This window comes from Mastigoproctus giganteus, chromosome 3 (assembly GCF_048544385.1).
Source record: "Mastigoproctus giganteus isolate SK-2022 chromosome 3, ASM4854438v1, whole genome shotgun sequence".
Taxonomy (NCBI): Eukaryota; Metazoa; Arthropoda; class Arachnida; order Uropygi; family Thelyphonidae; genus Mastigoproctus; species Mastigoproctus giganteus.
This window is the reverse complement of record NC_143577.1, coordinates 171,138,217-171,157,186: the sequence shown is the minus strand read 5'-3', so window position 1 is coordinate 171,157,186 and position 18,970 is coordinate 171,138,217. Positions and strand designations below refer to the sequence as shown.

The 18,970-nt window shown below is 35.8% G+C and overlaps 1 protein-coding gene across 1 annotated transcript in view; it reads left to right on the top strand.

The window, feature by feature from the left end:
* The window catches only part of LOC150088409 (1-phosphatidylinositol 4,5-bisphosphate phosphodiesterase-like), a 754,578-nt gene that overhangs the window by 423,861 nt on the left and 311,747 nt on the right, over positions 1-18,970 (top strand). Inside the window, exon 18 of the mRNA XM_090370149.1 lies at positions 15,012-15,089. Coding sequence (XP_090226275.1) covers positions 15,012-15,089 — 78 coding nt within the window. The remainder of the gene's footprint in view (positions 1-15,011; positions 15,090-18,970) is intronic.

Genomic DNA, 18,970 nt, shown 5'->3' with positions numbered 1-18,970 from the left:
TTGCCTCTCGAACATGCTGCTGCAGAAAACAATCATCCAATAAATCCACAAAAGTCTGACTAGTGTGTGAGTGACCAACCCACAAGTTCCAGTCAATATCTGGGAAGTTAAAATCCCCCATTATAAGACATTCTGATTTACTGGCCCACTCTATTTCTCTGTACAATTGTTCATTGTACAGAGAAATCAATGTATAAATCAATCATCCAATAAATCCACAAAAGCCCTGCTAGTGTGTGAGTGACCAGTCCCCAAATTCCAGTCAATATCTGGGAAATTAAAATCTCCTATTATAAGACTCTCTGATTTACTGGCCCACTCTATTTCCCTGTACAGTTTCTTATTATACTCATCAGAGTCATTAGGCCTATAGCACACTCCTACTCTCAATTTTGATCTCCCAATGCTTATGTCACACCAAACTGACTCAACACTGCACTGTCCAGCGATGTCAACTGGCTTCACTTCCTTGGTTTTTATGTGTTTCTTAACTAATAGCATAACCCCTCCCCTCTTCCTACCCTGTCTATCCTTTCTGTAGACGTTATACTCCCCAAATTCCAGTTCTGCATCCCTTATATCTGTGTGACACCACGTCTCTGATTTCCCAACAATATCTGCCTTTGATGTTTTGAGCAATACCTCAAATTCATCAAATTTATTTACTAAACTCCTAGCATTGGTGTACATGCAAGTATACCTGCACCTGTTTCTATTCTTAGCTACCCTAACACAACCCATGTGTTTACTTGTACCGCAATCTCTCCCAGCAGTCTCTGAAATATCATGCATCTTGTTTTTCAGGCTTCTGCTCATTCTAATAGAAGCAGTGCAAGAATCACTTTCACCTCTGCCAGTGGCTACTGTCAATCTATTGGTCTTTGTCTCCCCCCAAGCGAACTTCAAAAGAACTGTCTGAAAATTATAATCCAAATTATTTTGAAGCAGTATATAGTCTGAGGAAATATGGGAGAAGCAGCATAGCTTTCTCCATATTTCCTCATCAATATCATTAACAGAGATTAAAACCAAGAAAGGCTGTGGCATTGCAGCAAATCATATCCCTCGGGAATTCCATTTGCTATATTAATCAAATCTGAGGAATAGCCATATATTACTGCCCTTTGTATCATGTCAATGACATTCACATGATATAAAGACTCAGCCCCTAATTAAAAAAAAAAAAAAACAGGATTTTTTACTTTGTAATCCCAGCTCATTCCACCTTATACATTAACCTGTTGGCGGGGAGGGGGGCATTCAGAAACTTTACAAAAATATAGTAAATAATATAAAAGTTCTTCCTTGATTCCAACTATTTTAAGCCCTCATTGTAATCATTAAGCAGCTTGGTCAAGCATGACTTTCCCTTCATAAACCCATTTTGTAATCCCTATAGGATTCAATTGGACCTGCATTGATTGTGTCCTTATCCATAGATGCCATTACCTTGCCCTCTACAGAAGTTAAGCTTATCAGTTTAAGTTTCCCATTACTGCTTTTGGTCTACATTTACGAACTGGAAACATTAAGTGCTCCTCCAGTCGAAGTAGGTCATTGTTAGATATCCTGCTCAGTCTCAACAGCTTTTCTAATTGATGCTTTTTAGAAGTCATTATGTCTCTTATTTTATAGCAAGCTGATTCCTCCACTATTTTCTCCAGGTTCAAGTGTGCTTCATAAATATTAGCAATCATAAAGATTGTTGCAAAGTACCTATTTCCTTGTTGTATTTACATGAGTGGAGTACAAGTCTTTGCTCTCTTTGCAAATTATTTCTCATATTCTGCTATGTGTTACTCCGCCAGTGTTTTGTTACAAATGTGCTTATAATTATTGTATGAATTGGTGTCTCACAATAATCTCTAGCTGTCTTCTCATGCTTTTTTTTTCTTTTCCCGTCAATGCTTTCATTACAAATATGCTTATAATTTTCTCTACTAGCTTATAATGAGATGGTATCTCACAATAGTCTTCTGTCCCATACTTTTTTTTTGCCTTTTCTCAGTTAAACCTGCCAACTTTCTTGTCATCTTTAGCAACTTTCTTTTGCAGTACTTCTCCACTGGGATGAACGTGTTAGTAACAGCCACGATCAATCCTTTAATCACTTCCAATAACATATTATTCATCTCGTACAATGTGTAATTGTCTTATTGATAAACAGAGCTCGAGAAGTATTGCAGGTTATTAAAATCCCCCCCCCCCTTCCTTCTTGAAATTGAAACCCTCACCATTCTACCAAGATATGAAATGGTCACTGAAAGTTCTCTGGACATTTTATTTCGATATTTTCAACAACATACACAGTGTGGCAAAAAAAGGCTATGAGACTGAATTCAAATAGTGCAAAATATGGGTAAGGAAAATATTTTCTTTCTCCCTCAGAATAGTCCCCAGGAGACTGAATACACTTGTTACACTGATACAAGCTTTGGAAAGATTGTAAAACTCTTCTACTATTTAGTTTTTATAGTATTTAGTTCTAAAAATCGTCAAGCATCCAATCATCTGCATTGTACAAACAGTGTGGAAAAAACTATTTTTCCAAGTGTGTGGTAATTACTGACCTTACCAATTCCTTATTCACACCTAACTCACTTGGTGGCATTCTTAGTGCTAATTGCCATTCACTTACTAGTAAATTGTACACTTTGCCACCAATTTTGGGCTGCAGATCACTTTCAGTCTTCCATTTCAAAGTTCATCTGCTATGTGTCCTCTCTGCCCTTTTTAAAAATGCTGAAACCATCAAAATGTTTGTGCTCTAGGCAGCCTCATCCCCATATAAAGGATAGATAGAATGAAATGAATTTAATCTCCAGTTTGTAACATTTTGTTTGTTTCAGTGGGACTTTTCCCCAGCTTTACACAAAACTTAGTGTGATCTGTTATTCCATTCTTTGATTTTTGACAGTGATGTTAGACATGATGTAAAAAAGAATGTCCATACAAAAAAGCAACTTAAGGCCAACTGGTTTGGGTTGGTCGAGCTACAAAGTCCAGTGCTTTCTCCCAGAGTGATTGTTTGTTTGAGGATTTATTAGGTGCATCAGCATCTGTGGCCATAGTGCGCCAGCCCAGAGTGATACTTGCATTATATATATATATATATATATACACTGTATATATTTTTATTTTATTCATTCTCATTACTTTTTTTGATACACTATGTATTATTCATATCCTACATGTAATTGTCTCTTCATTTAACAGAGCTCAAGAAGTATTGCACACTGCTTAAATCACCCTTTCCCTCTTTAAATTGAAACCCTTGCCATTTCTACCAAAATATAAAATGGCTGCTGAAAGTTCTCTGGACATCTATCGGTGTGGTCACTACCTACAGTTGGTTCTTGCATTTTCATATCCTTGGTGGGAATGAATCAAAGGCATCTGCGTCACCCTAGCCCCATGTACCTTTTTCTTAAATGTTCAAATTAATATCGCTTTCAAACAACACTCATCCAGTTGTTTCAAAAATCTGATCCCAAATGGTCATGGTGCAATTTGTAGTCTACAGACATAAATTAAAATTACCCTTAATGAACCATTTATACTTGCTTACCCATTCAGGTTGCCTAAAAAGATCTTTGCTAAACTAACAAAATATTTGTAGGCAACTTGAATGGGCAAGTGAGAGTGATTATTTCATTATGGGGGGGTTTAACGTTTGTCTCTGGTATTGCAATCTTCTAAAGTTTTCAAAACCTTTCCATTTCTACCAAAATATAAAATGACATTGATGAAGGGATAGAGGATGTGATGTCCAAATTTCCAGAGGATGTAAATATTGGTAGAGTAGTTAATGATCACTGCCAGGCAGAGCCATCTTCAGAGTGACCTAGATAGACTTCGGGGATGGTCACAATTACACCAGGGGAACAGTAACCACAAAATAACATACACTTGGTGGGGTTGAACTAAAGCCAGTAGTGGAGGAAAGGGACTTGGGTGTTACGATACGGACAGACGTGAAGTTCCCCGAGCATTGTAGACAAGTTGCAAGGAAGGCCCATGGTGTCCTGTTGATGATTTATTGAACAATTGCTAGTAGAGATAAGGACCTTATTATATAAGACTATCGTTAGACCACACTTGGAATACTGTGTTCAAGTATGGAGACTGCATTGTGCTTCTTGAAAGATGGGTAACTCTCCTGGTGAGATCCACAAAAGGGTGTCCATATGAGGAAAGACTGAATATGTGGGTTCCAGAGATTGGGAACTAGGCACCTCAGAGGAGACTTGATTGAGGTGTTTAAGGCGCGGAGAGGCATAAGCAAAATGAAAGAGGATGAAATTTTCATGGTTATAAATGATTTTAGAACAAGGCGCCATAATTTCAAGTGGCTAAGGTAAAGAAAGCCTGCATGAGAACGATGAGAAAATTCGGATAACTTATGCAGAAAATTAGTTTCCCGACACCTGACCTTAGCGCTGCTCGCTCAGTAAACAGACAGTAGGTGTTATCGGTCTGGAGCAGAAATCGAGAAGGATATATTGATTGACAGGTAGGCGTGGAAAACAATGAAATGATTGGTGGTGGGCACGACAGACGACAAGCTACTATGTAGTCATTGGTTGGCATTATGATGTGTATTTACCAGTAAAGAACGGTGCATAATTGTTTTGTAATGAATGGTGAACAGGTAATAGTAGTGATGAATCTTTTAAGGTGCTGATTGACGTTATGATACGTGTGTATCTGCACAAGTGTCTTTAAAATTAAAGGTACAGTAATAAAAAATTCATATTTTGTTAATAAACAATTTATGTGCTAGTCCACCCATGATTCTAAAGAAAAAAGGTTAGGTTACCCCCCCCCTCCATTTTGGGAGGGGTTCAAGCTCCCATGGGATTCAAGTGGAGGTAACCTGACCTTTTTTCATCATTAGGGCATATTATTGAACAAGAAAACTAAAAATACAGTCATAAAAAAATTTATTTTTTTATGAATGTATTTCTAAATATGACTGATTCTAAAGAAAAAAGGTTAGGTTACCCGATCCACTTCGGGAGGGGCTCAAGCTCTCATGGGATTCAAGTCGAGGTAACCTGACCTATTACAAAATACTGTTATGGTGAAAAAAGGTTAGGGAATGTGTGATTAGGACAAGTTACCATTAGTGCTGCTAAAGCGATACTAAATCAATGTTATCGTGTGTTGTGTTCACGCACCAATAGCACATCATTTGCCACGCCTACCTATCAATAAATATATCATTCTCGACTTTGCTCCAGACCAATAACACCTACCATCTGTTTACTGTGAGCAGCGCTGGAGTGCCGTATCGGGAAATTAATTTTTCGCATAAGTTATCCAACGTTTCTCGTTGTTCTCGTGCAGGCTTTCTTTACCTTTGCCTTTCAAGTTACAGGGGAAGATGTTCAGACTGGATTGCAGGAAGTTTTATTTTAGCCAGCTAGTTATGAATTACTGGAATAAGTTACTTACATGGGTGGTAGAGGCTGACGGTTTGGGGAAATTCAAAGGTCGGCGATAATTGCCTACGAGAGGAGGGAAATGCAAAGGTCAGCGATAATTGCCTACGAGAAGAGGGAAATGCAAAGGTTGTCTATTTCCTTTTCTCTGATTATTATTTTATTTTTATTCTTATTATTTTATTTTATTTATTTTTTGTTATTTTATCTTATTTTTAATTTAATTTTATTATTATTATTATTTTATTTTTTGTTATTTTATTTTATTTATTTTTTGTTGTTTTATTTTATTTTTAATTTAATTTTATTATTTATTATTATTATTTTTTTTTTGGCTGGTGCCATAGGCTTCCTTGCACCATGTGGCCATTGCTAAGACTAATATCCTGATTCTAATTCACTTTCTTTTTCTTCAAAAAAAATTTTTTATCTGTTTTCCCCATAAGTAGAAGTTCCTCAATAATGACCCATACTCTTGAACTAGAATGTGTTTGCCCACCTGGCAGTTTACTGGATATTGAATCTCTGCAAGTCCCCAGTTACCTTTTGCTCTAGGGCTAGTTCACTTTTTTTGTGTCATCCAGCAGTGCACCAAGTAGTTTTAGTTTACTCTGTACATCTGGAATATAGAATAAAATAATCAGTGGTATTTTATATATATATATATATATATATATACATACATGCACACTGAGTTAGCTTTCCTTTAGTAAAATCTAATAATAATACCTCGTGGGGCCACTTTTTGGCCTTAATACATCCTATATATGTACTCATAGTGCTAACATGCTATCCAGGTACTACACTCAGGGTAGTGGAGAATGAAAAAACCTAGGGATAATTGTGCAGCCAGACATAATTCTTCTCTGAGCAGTGCATGCATTCTGCCAGAACAGCTCATGGGGTTTTGTCAGTGATATAAAGAAACTTTGCTAGCAGGGATAAGGAGGTGATTATTGCTTTGTGTAAGGCCATGGTTAGACCCCATCTTGAGTACTTTAGTCTGGAGGCCTCACTTTAGGAAGGATGTAAATCTACTGGAACAGGTGCAGAGAAGGGCAACCAGATTGGTGAAGGGAACAAAAGGGCACTCTTACCTAGAAAGGCTTCAGTTCTGCAAATTGCATCATCTTGAGACCAGACATCTGCAGAGAGATCTGATTGTGGGGTTTAAAGCCTTGATTGGATTGAGTAAGCTGAATGTTAATAGCATTCTTCCATTTGCTGAGACTGCACACATGAGGGACCATGAAGGATGGTTGCAGGATAGATGTGCAGGAGACTGCACACATGAGCGGCCATAAATTCAAGTTGAGGAAAGATGGTTGCAGGATAGAAGCAGTTTACCTTCTTCCAGCAGGTGGTTGATCATTGGAAAAGGCTTGCATCTGTTGTGGAAGTGGATGGTTTGAATAAAATTCAAGGGAGAACTAGACAAATTCTTGCAGGATACAGATGGGTGAACCGTGTTTTTTTTGGCTGATGCCATATAAGCTTGCTTTCTTGCATCATTTGCCATTACCACCACTACTACCTGGTGTGTCAATCAGTGCCCACACAGTATCAGATGGATGGTTATAGCATCTATTGGCCTTTTCAATAGGTCCCAAACATGCTCAATTGGGTCAAGATCAGGTAAGCCATTGGAGGGCAGAGAATTTGTTATGTTCCTGAAACCAGTTAGCAACCTGTCAGGTCTTGGCAGCATGGCATGTTGTCTTTTTGATAGACACCGGAGTTGTCTGAATATACTCTCATGAAAGGATGTACTTGATCAGCAGCAATAGAAATAGAAAAGTAGGCATTCCCATCAAGCCATTGATTAACAGTGACCAGAGGATTGATGGAAAATGAAACCATGAAAACAGTTCCAAAGTCATAACACCATTACTGCCTCCAGCCTACCAAAAACCAACAGTACATTTTGCTTTCTCCAAATGCAGATACACCTATCAGCATGATAGAGGTAGAAATGGGATTCATCAGCCCAGGTACCTGTTTCCACATTTCAGTGGTCCAGTTATAGTGCATATCAGCATGGACATGTCAGTCCATGCAAGGCACAGCTTCTTGTATTTTGCATTGAGCATGGTTATCATGATGGCCATCAACTACCATAGCCTGTACGAACTAATGTCTGGCACATAATTCATGTGGATATTTGTCTTGCTATTCCTACATTGTACTGGGTTAGCTAGGCCACTGTGCTATGTTACAAGATGAGACATACAGTGCTCACAACAGGTGTCAACCACAATGTTTGCCATGGGAGTCACATGTGACCATCCCACGTGTGATTTTAGGGTGGTTGCTCAACTGCTGTTGAACTAGTCATGGTAAACTAGTGACACCACAGAATGGGAGCACTTAACCATGTGGGCTGTTGTCAGAATATTGGAACCTGAATGTCTTGACCCCACAATCATTCCACATTTGAAGTCAGAAAGATCTTGATATGAACCCATTTTTCCTTGCAAACACTCAAAAACTGATTGGCATAGTGCAAATTGCAATCTTATGTCATCATCATCATCAGCCATTTTCAATCCACTGCAGGATGAAGGCCTCTCCAGCACCTTTCCAGTTCCTTCTGTTTTGAGCACTGGCCATCCATTTACTACCCTCAAACTCATGAATTTCATCTATCCATCTCTGCCTTTGTCTTCCAGGATTTCTTCTAGCTCCTCTTGGGTACCATTCTGTTATATTTTTAGTCCATCTGTCATCATGTCTTCTAGCTATGTGTCCTGCCCAGGACCATTTTAGTTCTTTAGTTTTGATAAGAATGTCCTTTACTTGAGTTTTCTGCCTAATCCATGTGTTTCTCTTCTTATCTAACAGTCTGATTCCCAATATAATTCGTTCCATTCTTCACTGTGTAGTTCTCAGCTTCTCTTCCATTCTTTTGGTGAGTGCCCAAGTTTCACTTCCATAAGTCATGGAGGGGAGTATACATCGGTTCATTATTTTACATTTCAGACAAACTGGGATATTGCTCTTGACTATACTTCCTGAATGCTATCCATCCAAAATTTATTCTTCTCTTGACTTCCAGCCATTTATCATTATTACAGCTAATAACTTGTCCCAGATAAGTATATGACTCCACCTTTTCAATTACTGCTCCTTCAATCATTATTTCCCTTTCTGTGGCATACTTGTTCATCATTACTTTTGTTTTAGCCTTACTAACTTAACTGTGCATAACTGATTAAGATTTTCCTCTAATTTTTTGGGATCGTGGCTTATGACCACAATGTCATCTGCAAATCGTAAATGGTTTAGGTACTCTCCGTTCACATTGACTCCTTTCTGCGACCAGTCTAATCTTCTGAAAGCTTCCTCAAGGGCAGCAGTAAACAGCTTCGGAGATATTGTATCTCCTTATCGAACTCCTTTCTCGATTTTAAATTTCCTACTGTCTTTGTCTAATCTAATAAAGGAGGTAGCACTCTCATATATTTTCTTCAAAATCATAATATATGGGGTATCTATGCCTTGTCTTTCCAGTGCCCTAAACATTACCTTATGCTGTATGGAGTCAAATGCCTTTTCATAATCCACAAATGCCAGGCACAATGGTGTTTTATATTCATTTGCTTTCTCCATTAGCTGTGATATTACGTGAAGGTGATCCATAGTTGAGAATCCTAAAGCCAGCTTGCACTTTCGGTTGGTTCTCATCAAGTATTCTTTCTAATCTGTTAGTAATGACCCTTGTGAACAACTTGTAGATGTTGGATAACAAGCTAATTGGTCTATAATTTCCAATTTCTGATTTATCTCCTTTCTTATGCAGCAAAACTATGATTGCATTATTCCACTGCTTAGGCGTCACACCTTTTCGAATGCACTTTGTGAAGAGCCTTGCCAAATAATAATAATAATAATTACAAATTAAAAAACAAAAATAAATAAAGAAAAACAATCAGTAATGATTGTTCCAAACAATCAATTATCCAAAAATATCAATAAATTCGTTTTTTCTACACCCGAGATAAACAGTACCTTATATTTCATTCATATTCATGTTTAAAGTAGTGGCTTTTCTAACGGTTAAAAAAAAAAGTAAGGAAGAGTGTGACAAAAGTTCATTACATGCCATTTTTCACTCTTATGCACTGATTATGAGTTGTTTTTAACCAATAATCTTCAACTTTGGGAAATAATAATATCAAAATGGTAGAATTCAAATTATACAGTTTTTGTTAGGTTATGCCATGCCGTTACAAATATCAAATATTTCTTTCAAACTGTTTTAATTATGGGCATAGAAAAAATGCAACTCAAGTGAAATAATACACCACTTTTTACTTTTGTTGCATAAATAACTACAGGGTTATCAAAAATTATTCAGGTGTGCCGCTTCATAGAAATATGACATGTGCCACTAACTTGATATAAATCCATTATTAATTCAGAATTATACTCATAAAAATGATTGATAATCATTACAGAAATAAATAAAAGAACCCTTCTAAATGAACTCAATAACCAAAATTGTAAACGATGTAATGTACGGCCAAAGTTGAATGATAAAATTAATTTTTGACATTACTTTGATATATGCTATCATTTTCAAAAAGTAGTTTGGATCAACTTTAGGAAAACAGAATATAGTTTTAATAACATTGTGGATAATTTGTTGTCACATGACTATCATTCATTTATGATCACCCTGTATTTATTTATCACATACTAGTGCACAAAAAAAGGAAATAAATAAAATCACGTATACATTTTCCTGGCCCTTTTTGCTGCAAAATCACTCACAATACCATCGTAATTTATTTTATCTGCCAATTCATGCTCAATTGATATTAATGATAATGAAGTAAGCCTTTCTTGACAGATTGATGATCTCAAGTTTTTCTTTATAGTTTTAATTTTGAAAATGATCTTTCACTTGAAGCTACTGTCATGGGACTTGTTAATATTATCTTTAAAGCTGTTGTAATATTAAGGTACAACTACGTTAAATTCTTGGAGTATATGTACTGTAGTACTTCAAGACATGTGAAATTGATGGGTACAATGGTTCTAAACATTTTAATTTCCTCATAAAAATCAATTTTTTCGACATCTGTATGAAATATTGAACAAAAATTTTCTAGTTGTTGTTTTAGGTCAGCTTTAGGCATGACTCACAATTTACTGAGATCATACAAAAAACCAAAGATATCTTCTTGTTCTTTATACAATTTAAAATGTTTTTCAAATGATACTATGGCAGCATCAACAATTAATGAAAAGAAATTGATTTTGTAAATTGCTTCTGGGTTCAATATGGGATCATCTACCTTCATAATCAAAAAATCTTTTTTTTCGACCAATACTCCGCTCCTTGAAGGAGATATCAATGTTTAGTTCCTCACATAATCGTTTAGCTAAGATACAAGAGATGTATCCATTTTCCCTATACTTTTGAAAGAAATTAATTAACTCTTCCAAATGCCTCATTGTTATATCTATATGCATTGTTGAACTTTGCCACAATTTACTAACGAAATTAACTTTTATGAGTAATTCATACCAAATTACAAGACTTAAAATAAATTCAAATTCATGCATATGTTTCTCAGTGCTCCTGATTTCTGCTTTTAGATCATCATCAGAAACATTTTCTTGAATTTCCTTCAATGCTGAAAAAAATTCTACCAGTTGAAGTCGTATAGCTTTAATGCTATTCATACGACACTCCCATCTAGTGTCTGACAAAGGTTTTGATGTATACTGCATTACTTGTTTTTTTTTTCAATAGATCCCAATGAGGTGTCGATGATGAAAATAAAGTATATATTCATTGTATTGTCCTGAAAAATTTTACTCCAAGTTTGGAAGATTTGGCAATATCACCCAAAACAAGGTTTATATTGTGACATGCACAGGGAGTATATTATATCTCTTTAGGGGTTTTCCTTCAAAAACCACACCTGAACTCCTTTATTGATACCTTTCATGTTTGACCCATTATCATATCCTTGTCCTCGACAATTTTCAATTGATATGCATAATTCTTTTGATAATGCCTTCAATCTGTCGAATAAACCCTTTCCAGTTGTATCGTTAACAGTTAAAAATGTGACAAAATTTTCACGAATCTCAACTTTAGCATCTTTGATATACATAAACCTGAATACAACTGATAACTGTTCTTGTTGACTTACGTCTGGAGTACAGTAAAGTAAAACGGAATAGGTATTTAGATGAGTTTATCATGTCTACAATAGTTTGCTTTATTTTTTAACCAATTAGCTCAATTAATTCATCTTGTATTCTATGGGAAAAATATGTGATATTTTTTTGCAACCAGTGCTTTGTCTTTGTAAGTAATTGTTTATGTGGTTCTTTAAAACTGGATCAAATTTGGAAATCAGTTCCATAAGGCCACGGAAATGTCCATTATTGGGGTTGAAAAGTTCACTTGGTCACTTGTTCCTAATGCTAAATTGTGCTTTGCCAAGTAGATAATTCCTCCAATAATCTTAGCAAATGCTTGACGTAATTCCCTTTTTTTTTTTTTATAAGTTCTTCACTTCTCGCATCTAGTAATGTTCCCTTAATTAAATTTAGTTCCCTTTCAATTAAACTATTCATACATTTGCCTCCATAGCCAGGTGGGTAGGAGCAGTAGTGCATAGCACACGCTTCTTGATTAGACCGGGGTTTGAGCCCGTACCCACCTTAGGATGCAGCAGGGAATGACCACCGCATATTCCCAGCCTGGATAAAGGGTGAGGGTTGGCATCAGGAAGGGCATCCGGCCATAAAAATTGCATGCCAAAACAATAAAAAAAACACTGACCCCATATTATAATGGGAAAAGGCGAGGACAAAAAAAAAAAAAAAAAAAAACATTTGCAATGAACTGGTGACCATTCATGTTCTGGAATTCTTGGATTTAGGTGAGACCAATCATTAAATCCTTTGCTACAAAAAGTGATTTCTGAATAGGAAAAGAGTTTACAGGTAAAACATCATATGTCCAAACTTGATGAGTATATTAACTACCATCATTGTTGAATTTCACCATTTGGTAACTGCTTTGTATAATAGTACTTGGAAAAGCATCTTCCATTGCTATTTTGTGGAAAATTATCAGATTTTATTTGAACTGGTCCTTTTTTAACTATTAATGTTCTCATTTGGTTGGATATTATATATTTTGGCCAAGTCGCTGGATCATCAATAGCAAAATTTTCATCGACACCAACACCAGAATGAGCTTCAGAAGCTTCATTTTTGCCTTGTGCTTCATTGTGTTCTTTTATTTCTTGATCTCCTATTTCTTCTTCTTCTCCTTCCGTGTGTTCTTTTATTTCTTGATCTCCTATTTCTTCTTCTCTTGTGTGTTCTTTTATTTCTTGACCTCTTATTTCTTTTTCTCTTGTGTGTTCTTTTATTTCTTGATCTCCTATTTCTTCTTCACTAGTAACTGCTACCATTGGCATTGTTGGCATAGCCTTGACACTGAGCTTTTCGTCATTGCTTGGTGTTTCCAAATTTGATACAGTAACAAATTTCAATTTTGCATTTTGAATTTAGATGCTTCTACTTGTTTCTTTGCCAATTTTTTTTTCTTTTTTCAGATCCACTAGGATATTTACGATTCTTGTCTCTATCTCGCTTTCCCATTTTACTGTAAATGCAAAAAACTTTTCTTTGTATAACAAATCCAATAATATTATTAAATCTCATGCAAATGCATTTTCGATCATCACACTCGTGGTATAGTCATTCGCAGATTAAATAATTTATTAAACATAAACATAAAATAACACTTTAACTTACCAAATTACGACAATCTATATATGGAATATAGGTGGAACGAGGCAACTATCATAAGAGGAGCCACACTGGTACAAGAGAAAATTTAAATAAGCACTATGAATAAATAATGAAAGACAGGTATTTAGTAAACCATGCACAAAAACTTAAGCCACTTTGGAGGAGTCGCTTAAGACACAAAATATTCTTCAAAAGATACCATCAGCTGAGCTGACACATGACTAGTGTAGACCAATCAGGGCAATCAGGAACAACCAAACAAGTATAGACTAAATTGGTCATGTGTCAGTAAGCACTAATTAGCAATTACCACATAGCCAACACATCGACCAATCAGAGACTGCTACATCAAACAAGAACAATTCTTTCATTTCTTGTTGATTTTGTGCAAAACCATATAATTTATAATAATTACTTCATTAACCATTTTGTATTGTGTGAGCATGGGGCCCCAACAAGCTCAGGGCCCTGGGCGATTTCCCTGGTCACCCATGCCTCAGGCTGGCTCTGATCAATGATCGCCAGTATGCATCCTGTCAGTGTCGATCCACTGGTGATATTCTGACTTATGTTACCCATTTATGGACAAATTCAGTGGAAAATTTTGGTGAAACTCAATCAGTTGCTTTTGATGTTTCAAAGGCTTTTGATGTTTGGCATAAAGGTCTTCTAAATAAGCTTCCATCTTATGGTTTTCCAACTGTTTTTTGTAATTGGGTATCCAGTTTTCTCTCTGCTCACTGCATGTGATGGCTCTCTGTCTTCTAACTTCTCTAATAATGCTGGTGTTCCCCAAGGTTCAGTTCTTTCTCCCACTCTTTTCCTCTTATATTTTAATGACCTTCCATTGACCAGAAATCCTAACCATAGTTTTGCTAATGATAGCACATTGCATTCCACCTTTCAGTTTGAGAAACCTTGCAATGCACAAACAGCTTCAACTTCTTTAATATCTACTACCAATTCCTTAATTGCTGATGATCTCCAGGTAATTCTCTAGTGGAGTAAAGAAGGATTGAAATGAACTTAGGTGATTTCAATCCTTCAAAAACTCAGTCCTGCCATATATCTTGAAAAAAAGGATTCTTATGCTTATCTCGATGACACTGATTTCTAGGCAAGATCATATATCTCTATTGGGGATTATCCTGACTGTTTTACTCTCAGCATTTCTTTCAAACAGCTGTTTACTCTGTGTGAATCGCAAATCCACCCTACCATAGAATGTTGTGCCCACATCTGGGGCAGTGCTCCCAAACCTCTCTCAGACTTCTAGCCTCCATTCAAAAGAAGTTAGATTAATTAATGACTTATCTATAACAGAATCTTTGCAATCCTTAATGACGTTCTGTTTCTTCTGCATGCCTTTTCTATAGCTATTTTCATGGGCACTCTTCTTCTTCTGAATTGGCTTCTATAATTCCTGCTTTCTCTTCCCAAGCAGTCCAAACATGCTGCAACCAGTCCTTTTACTGTCCAACTTCAAACTCACAGAACCAACTTTTCTTCTTTGTCATTTATTCATTTAACTTGTGTTTCTTTTAACAACCTTCCTTCATACATATTTACTGAAAATTGCAATCTACAGAAATTCAAGTCTAATGTCAACAAATATCTTTTTTCATCTTCTCAAACTTCAACCTTAGCACTTTAGGTTCTATTACCTCTCTTGTTTGGAATTTTCATAAAAAAAAAAAAAAGTTTGAAGAGAAAGCGATGCGATTAAAAGTGAACAAAGCACCTGGGGCTGATGGAATCCATTTGGTTATATAAAAAGAGGCTCCAAAAGAGGTATTATAACATTTGGTCATATGATGAGAGCATTCTTCGATAGCAGAGAGTCCCTACAGATTGAAGATTTATAAATGGAACTCCTACTGTAATGTAGTTTTGCATATAACACAGCCTAATTTGAAGGAAACAAACCAAAATTTATGAATAAAGCATCATTATACAACTTCTCATATTCTTCATGAGTTGTCTGGCTCTTCCAAAGAGTAACCCTCCTCCATTAGAGAAGTCTGCTGTTACTTATTCTCAGTTGAGTACCCTACCCAAACTGCTCCTAGGTGGGTGGGTGGGTAGATGCCTAAGATATATCAGCTGACAACCAGTCATGATTTATAAATATATGAGAGATGCTAAAAGTTATATCATAGACTAATTCAGCTATTAAAATGAAACTACATCATAGTATGAAAGCTATGATTAAATTTTTTTTTCATAGCTTGAGGCTTTATAGCTTTTAATCTTTATTAATCTGTTAAGTGGGTCATTGTATACATCAAAGTATTTCATTTGTTTCCTAATCCCAGAGCAGAAAGTTGTTTATCATGCTCACCTTACACACAAGCTGCAGTTCTTATATTAAGAATGCGTAATTTAAATATTTAAATCCCAATCCACAGGTCTATCTATCTATGTTCGACTTAATACGGCAGTTCGCTGCCTTGTCATTCCCATTTTCCAAAGTCGCTGGACATCGGCATCTTCAGCTTTCAAATTTCTCTTTCTCATAGCTGATAGTGTACCTTCCTTCCATGTTTTTCTAGGGTGTCCTCGCCTTCTCTTCCTTTGTGGTATCCACTCATATATAATTTTAGGTCATCTCACTTCATTCATGTGCAGCAGATGTCCAAACTATCTCAACCTCCTATTTTCTATTCATTCTATAATGTCTTCATCTGCATGCATACGTCTTCTTATTTCCTCATTCGTTATCCTCTCTAGCCTAGAAACCCTATCACTTCGATGTAAGTAGTCCACCTCTAGGGCTCTAAGCTTCTTTTTGGCACTCTCTTTCAGTGTCCATACCTCACATCCGTAGCAAAATACCGATTCCACTAACAACTGCCCGATATGTTTTTAGTTCTACGGGAGATATTGTTGTCCCACCATATAGAGTTTAGGGTACTTAAAATCTTCCTACTTTGAGGAATTCTTGTGTGAATTTCCTCTTTCCCCAATCCTTCTTTTGTAAATGTACATCTAAGATATTTGAAAAAATCAACAGGTTTTAGATGTATAGACTTTCAATTCATTGGGATGTTCCACTGTACTTAGGTCTTCTGTCTTTGTAAAATTGATATTGAGGCCCCATTGGTCATATGTAAGATGCAGTTTTCTCAACATGTATTCTAAATCATAAGCTTCTTGTGCAATGATAACCTGATCATCGGCAAAATTTAGACTCCAAAGATATCTGTCATTAATTGGTACTCTCATTCCATAACAGCTTCTTTTCCATTCCTGTAAAGCACATTCCAAGAAAATATTAAACAGTAAAGGCGATAGGCTACATCCTTGTCTCAACCCCTTTGTTGGATAAATTGGGTTAGATAAAGTATTCCCAACTTTAATATATGCCACATTGTTATTGTACAATTCTCTAATCAGTTCCACAATCTCTGGATCAACTGATATATTTTGGAGGGCTTTCCATAATTCCTTTCTTGGAAAGGAGTCATAAGCCTTTTCTGAATCGATGAAGGCAAAGTAGGTATCTTTATTCTTTGCTTTTCTTTTCTCCACCAGCTGTTGTAGAACAAACAGATTGTCCACACAAGAGTGACCTGACCTAAATCCACTTTGTTCTTCACTTATCTCCTTCACTTATCCTTTACCTCCTCTCGTAATTTTAACCAAAGCACTTTAGAGTGTAGTCTGGACATAGTCAATTAACACTTAAGCCTCTATAGTTCCCCGGATCCAGCTTATTTAATTTTTTATATATGGATGAAATATAACTTACTTTCCATTCATTTAGAGTTTTCCTTAGCTGTATACATCTGTTAATCAGCTGTGCTATCAGATCGAAAAGACTTGGTGGTCCATGTTTAATTAGTTTCATTGCTATGTTCCTAGAGACGGAGATTTTTTGTTCTTCGTTAATTTTGCACAGTCAAGGATTTGATGTTTTGTAATTTCTATCTCCCTATTATCTACTGGTGGAGGGATAATTATGCTCTAATACTGTGATTGTCTTTCATTTAGGAGGTTATTATAATGATTTTCCCATGTTGATCAAATAAAGTTCTTATTTGATCGAGATTCATTTGTTTTCAGTGCTCTCAAGCTTCACCAGGCTTCGGATTACTGTGTTCCTCTTAATGAGCTGTCAGTTTCTTGGCATATTTTCTCTCATGCTGCATTCTTGGATTCATCAATTTTCATCTTTTCTTTTCTTTCACCAAACTCGCTACCTCTTCATTCCACCAATACCGTTGCTTATATTTGTGATCAGTTAGGCCTAGTGCTTCGTGAGCAGCCTTGTTTATGACAGTTTTAATGCCGTTATATAAAATATTCACCTCTTCTATTTCTCCAATGTGAGATAGGTGGTTCTGGAGTCTTTTTTTGGTAAAGATCTTTAATACTGTCATGAGATAGTAGTTCCAGTTTATAAGCAATATTTTCTTGTACTACCCTATTGTCTTTACTGACCATATTAAGCCACACTTGCTCCTTATTCTGGTATTTGAATAATATATCTGCAATTAGCAGGAAATGATCAAATAAAGTTGACATCTCTATTACCCTGCAGTCTTTTGTTGTCCATACCAACTTCTGGCGAGTAATTATAAAGTCTATAATTGATTTCTGCCAGAGTGATGGTCGCTCCAATGTATATCTGTGGATGTTTTTGCGTTGAAAAAAGGTGTTAAGAATTTCAGATTGTTAGATTGTTATTAAGTGAAGCACCTGTGGGTGCTTCACTTAATAACAATCAATAGAGTGGAACAGCTCATCCTAGTATTGTCCAGTATGTAGTTGCAGAGCTACTTCTAGATGGATTACTAAGCCCTATCAATATTTAATAATCAAGACACCCATAATTTGGTAAAAAAAAAATCATATATATTTCTGTGCTTCTTATATCTACCAGTACTTTAAAGGTGGGGGGGTTTGTTTTTTTTTTTCCCATAAAATCTGGAAGGTGTTTTATAAATTGTACAATCACACATGAATAAAATTACTGCTTTTCTTCTTACTCCTACCAAAGCAGCTGGTTGTTTGATGATGATTTCTAATTGACAAATATTGAAGTCGTATGTTTCCAACATTTTATTTTCATGAGTTACAGTAGAGCATCAATAATTTGAACTAATTGGTACCGAGAGTAGTTTGAACTTCCAATTTGTTTGGATTTTCGAACTTATCAAAAATACTGTTCTGAAGACTGAAAGGAAAAAAAAGGTTTAGTAAGTTTAGAAATAAAATTGCTAAGTTGAACTTATGTATTTTTATATTAGTAAAAAAATAAGTAAAAATAATTTCATAATAAAGTTTTATAGAATATTCCAAATTTTTATTAAGTTCTTATCCAACACAATAGCCCAGCTTCTTTTCTTACTGTTTTTGTCTGTTACTGAATGACATTGCTGAAGCAGCCACGAATCAACATATTTTGCTGGATCGAAGCATGTCAGCGGTGGGCCTACAATTTTAAGAAATGGTAGTGAAGAAATTGTTTTTGTTATCAACAAAGCTCTGGTTGGGCTGATGATCAAATTCATTTGTGAAAATCCTCATTCACATTCACTTGATGAAATTGGTATCATACTCAGAGTGTTCATCAAATTCTTCAATTCTTCCGAAACAGTCTTTTCAATTAGGTATTCCAAAAATCCGTGAATTGTATCTCTTTCATTTAACTGAACCCTAATTGACAATTTTCTAACTTCATTCTCACTAAATGCCACTTGAGAGTTAATATCTTCAGGCCAATGTTTACTCTC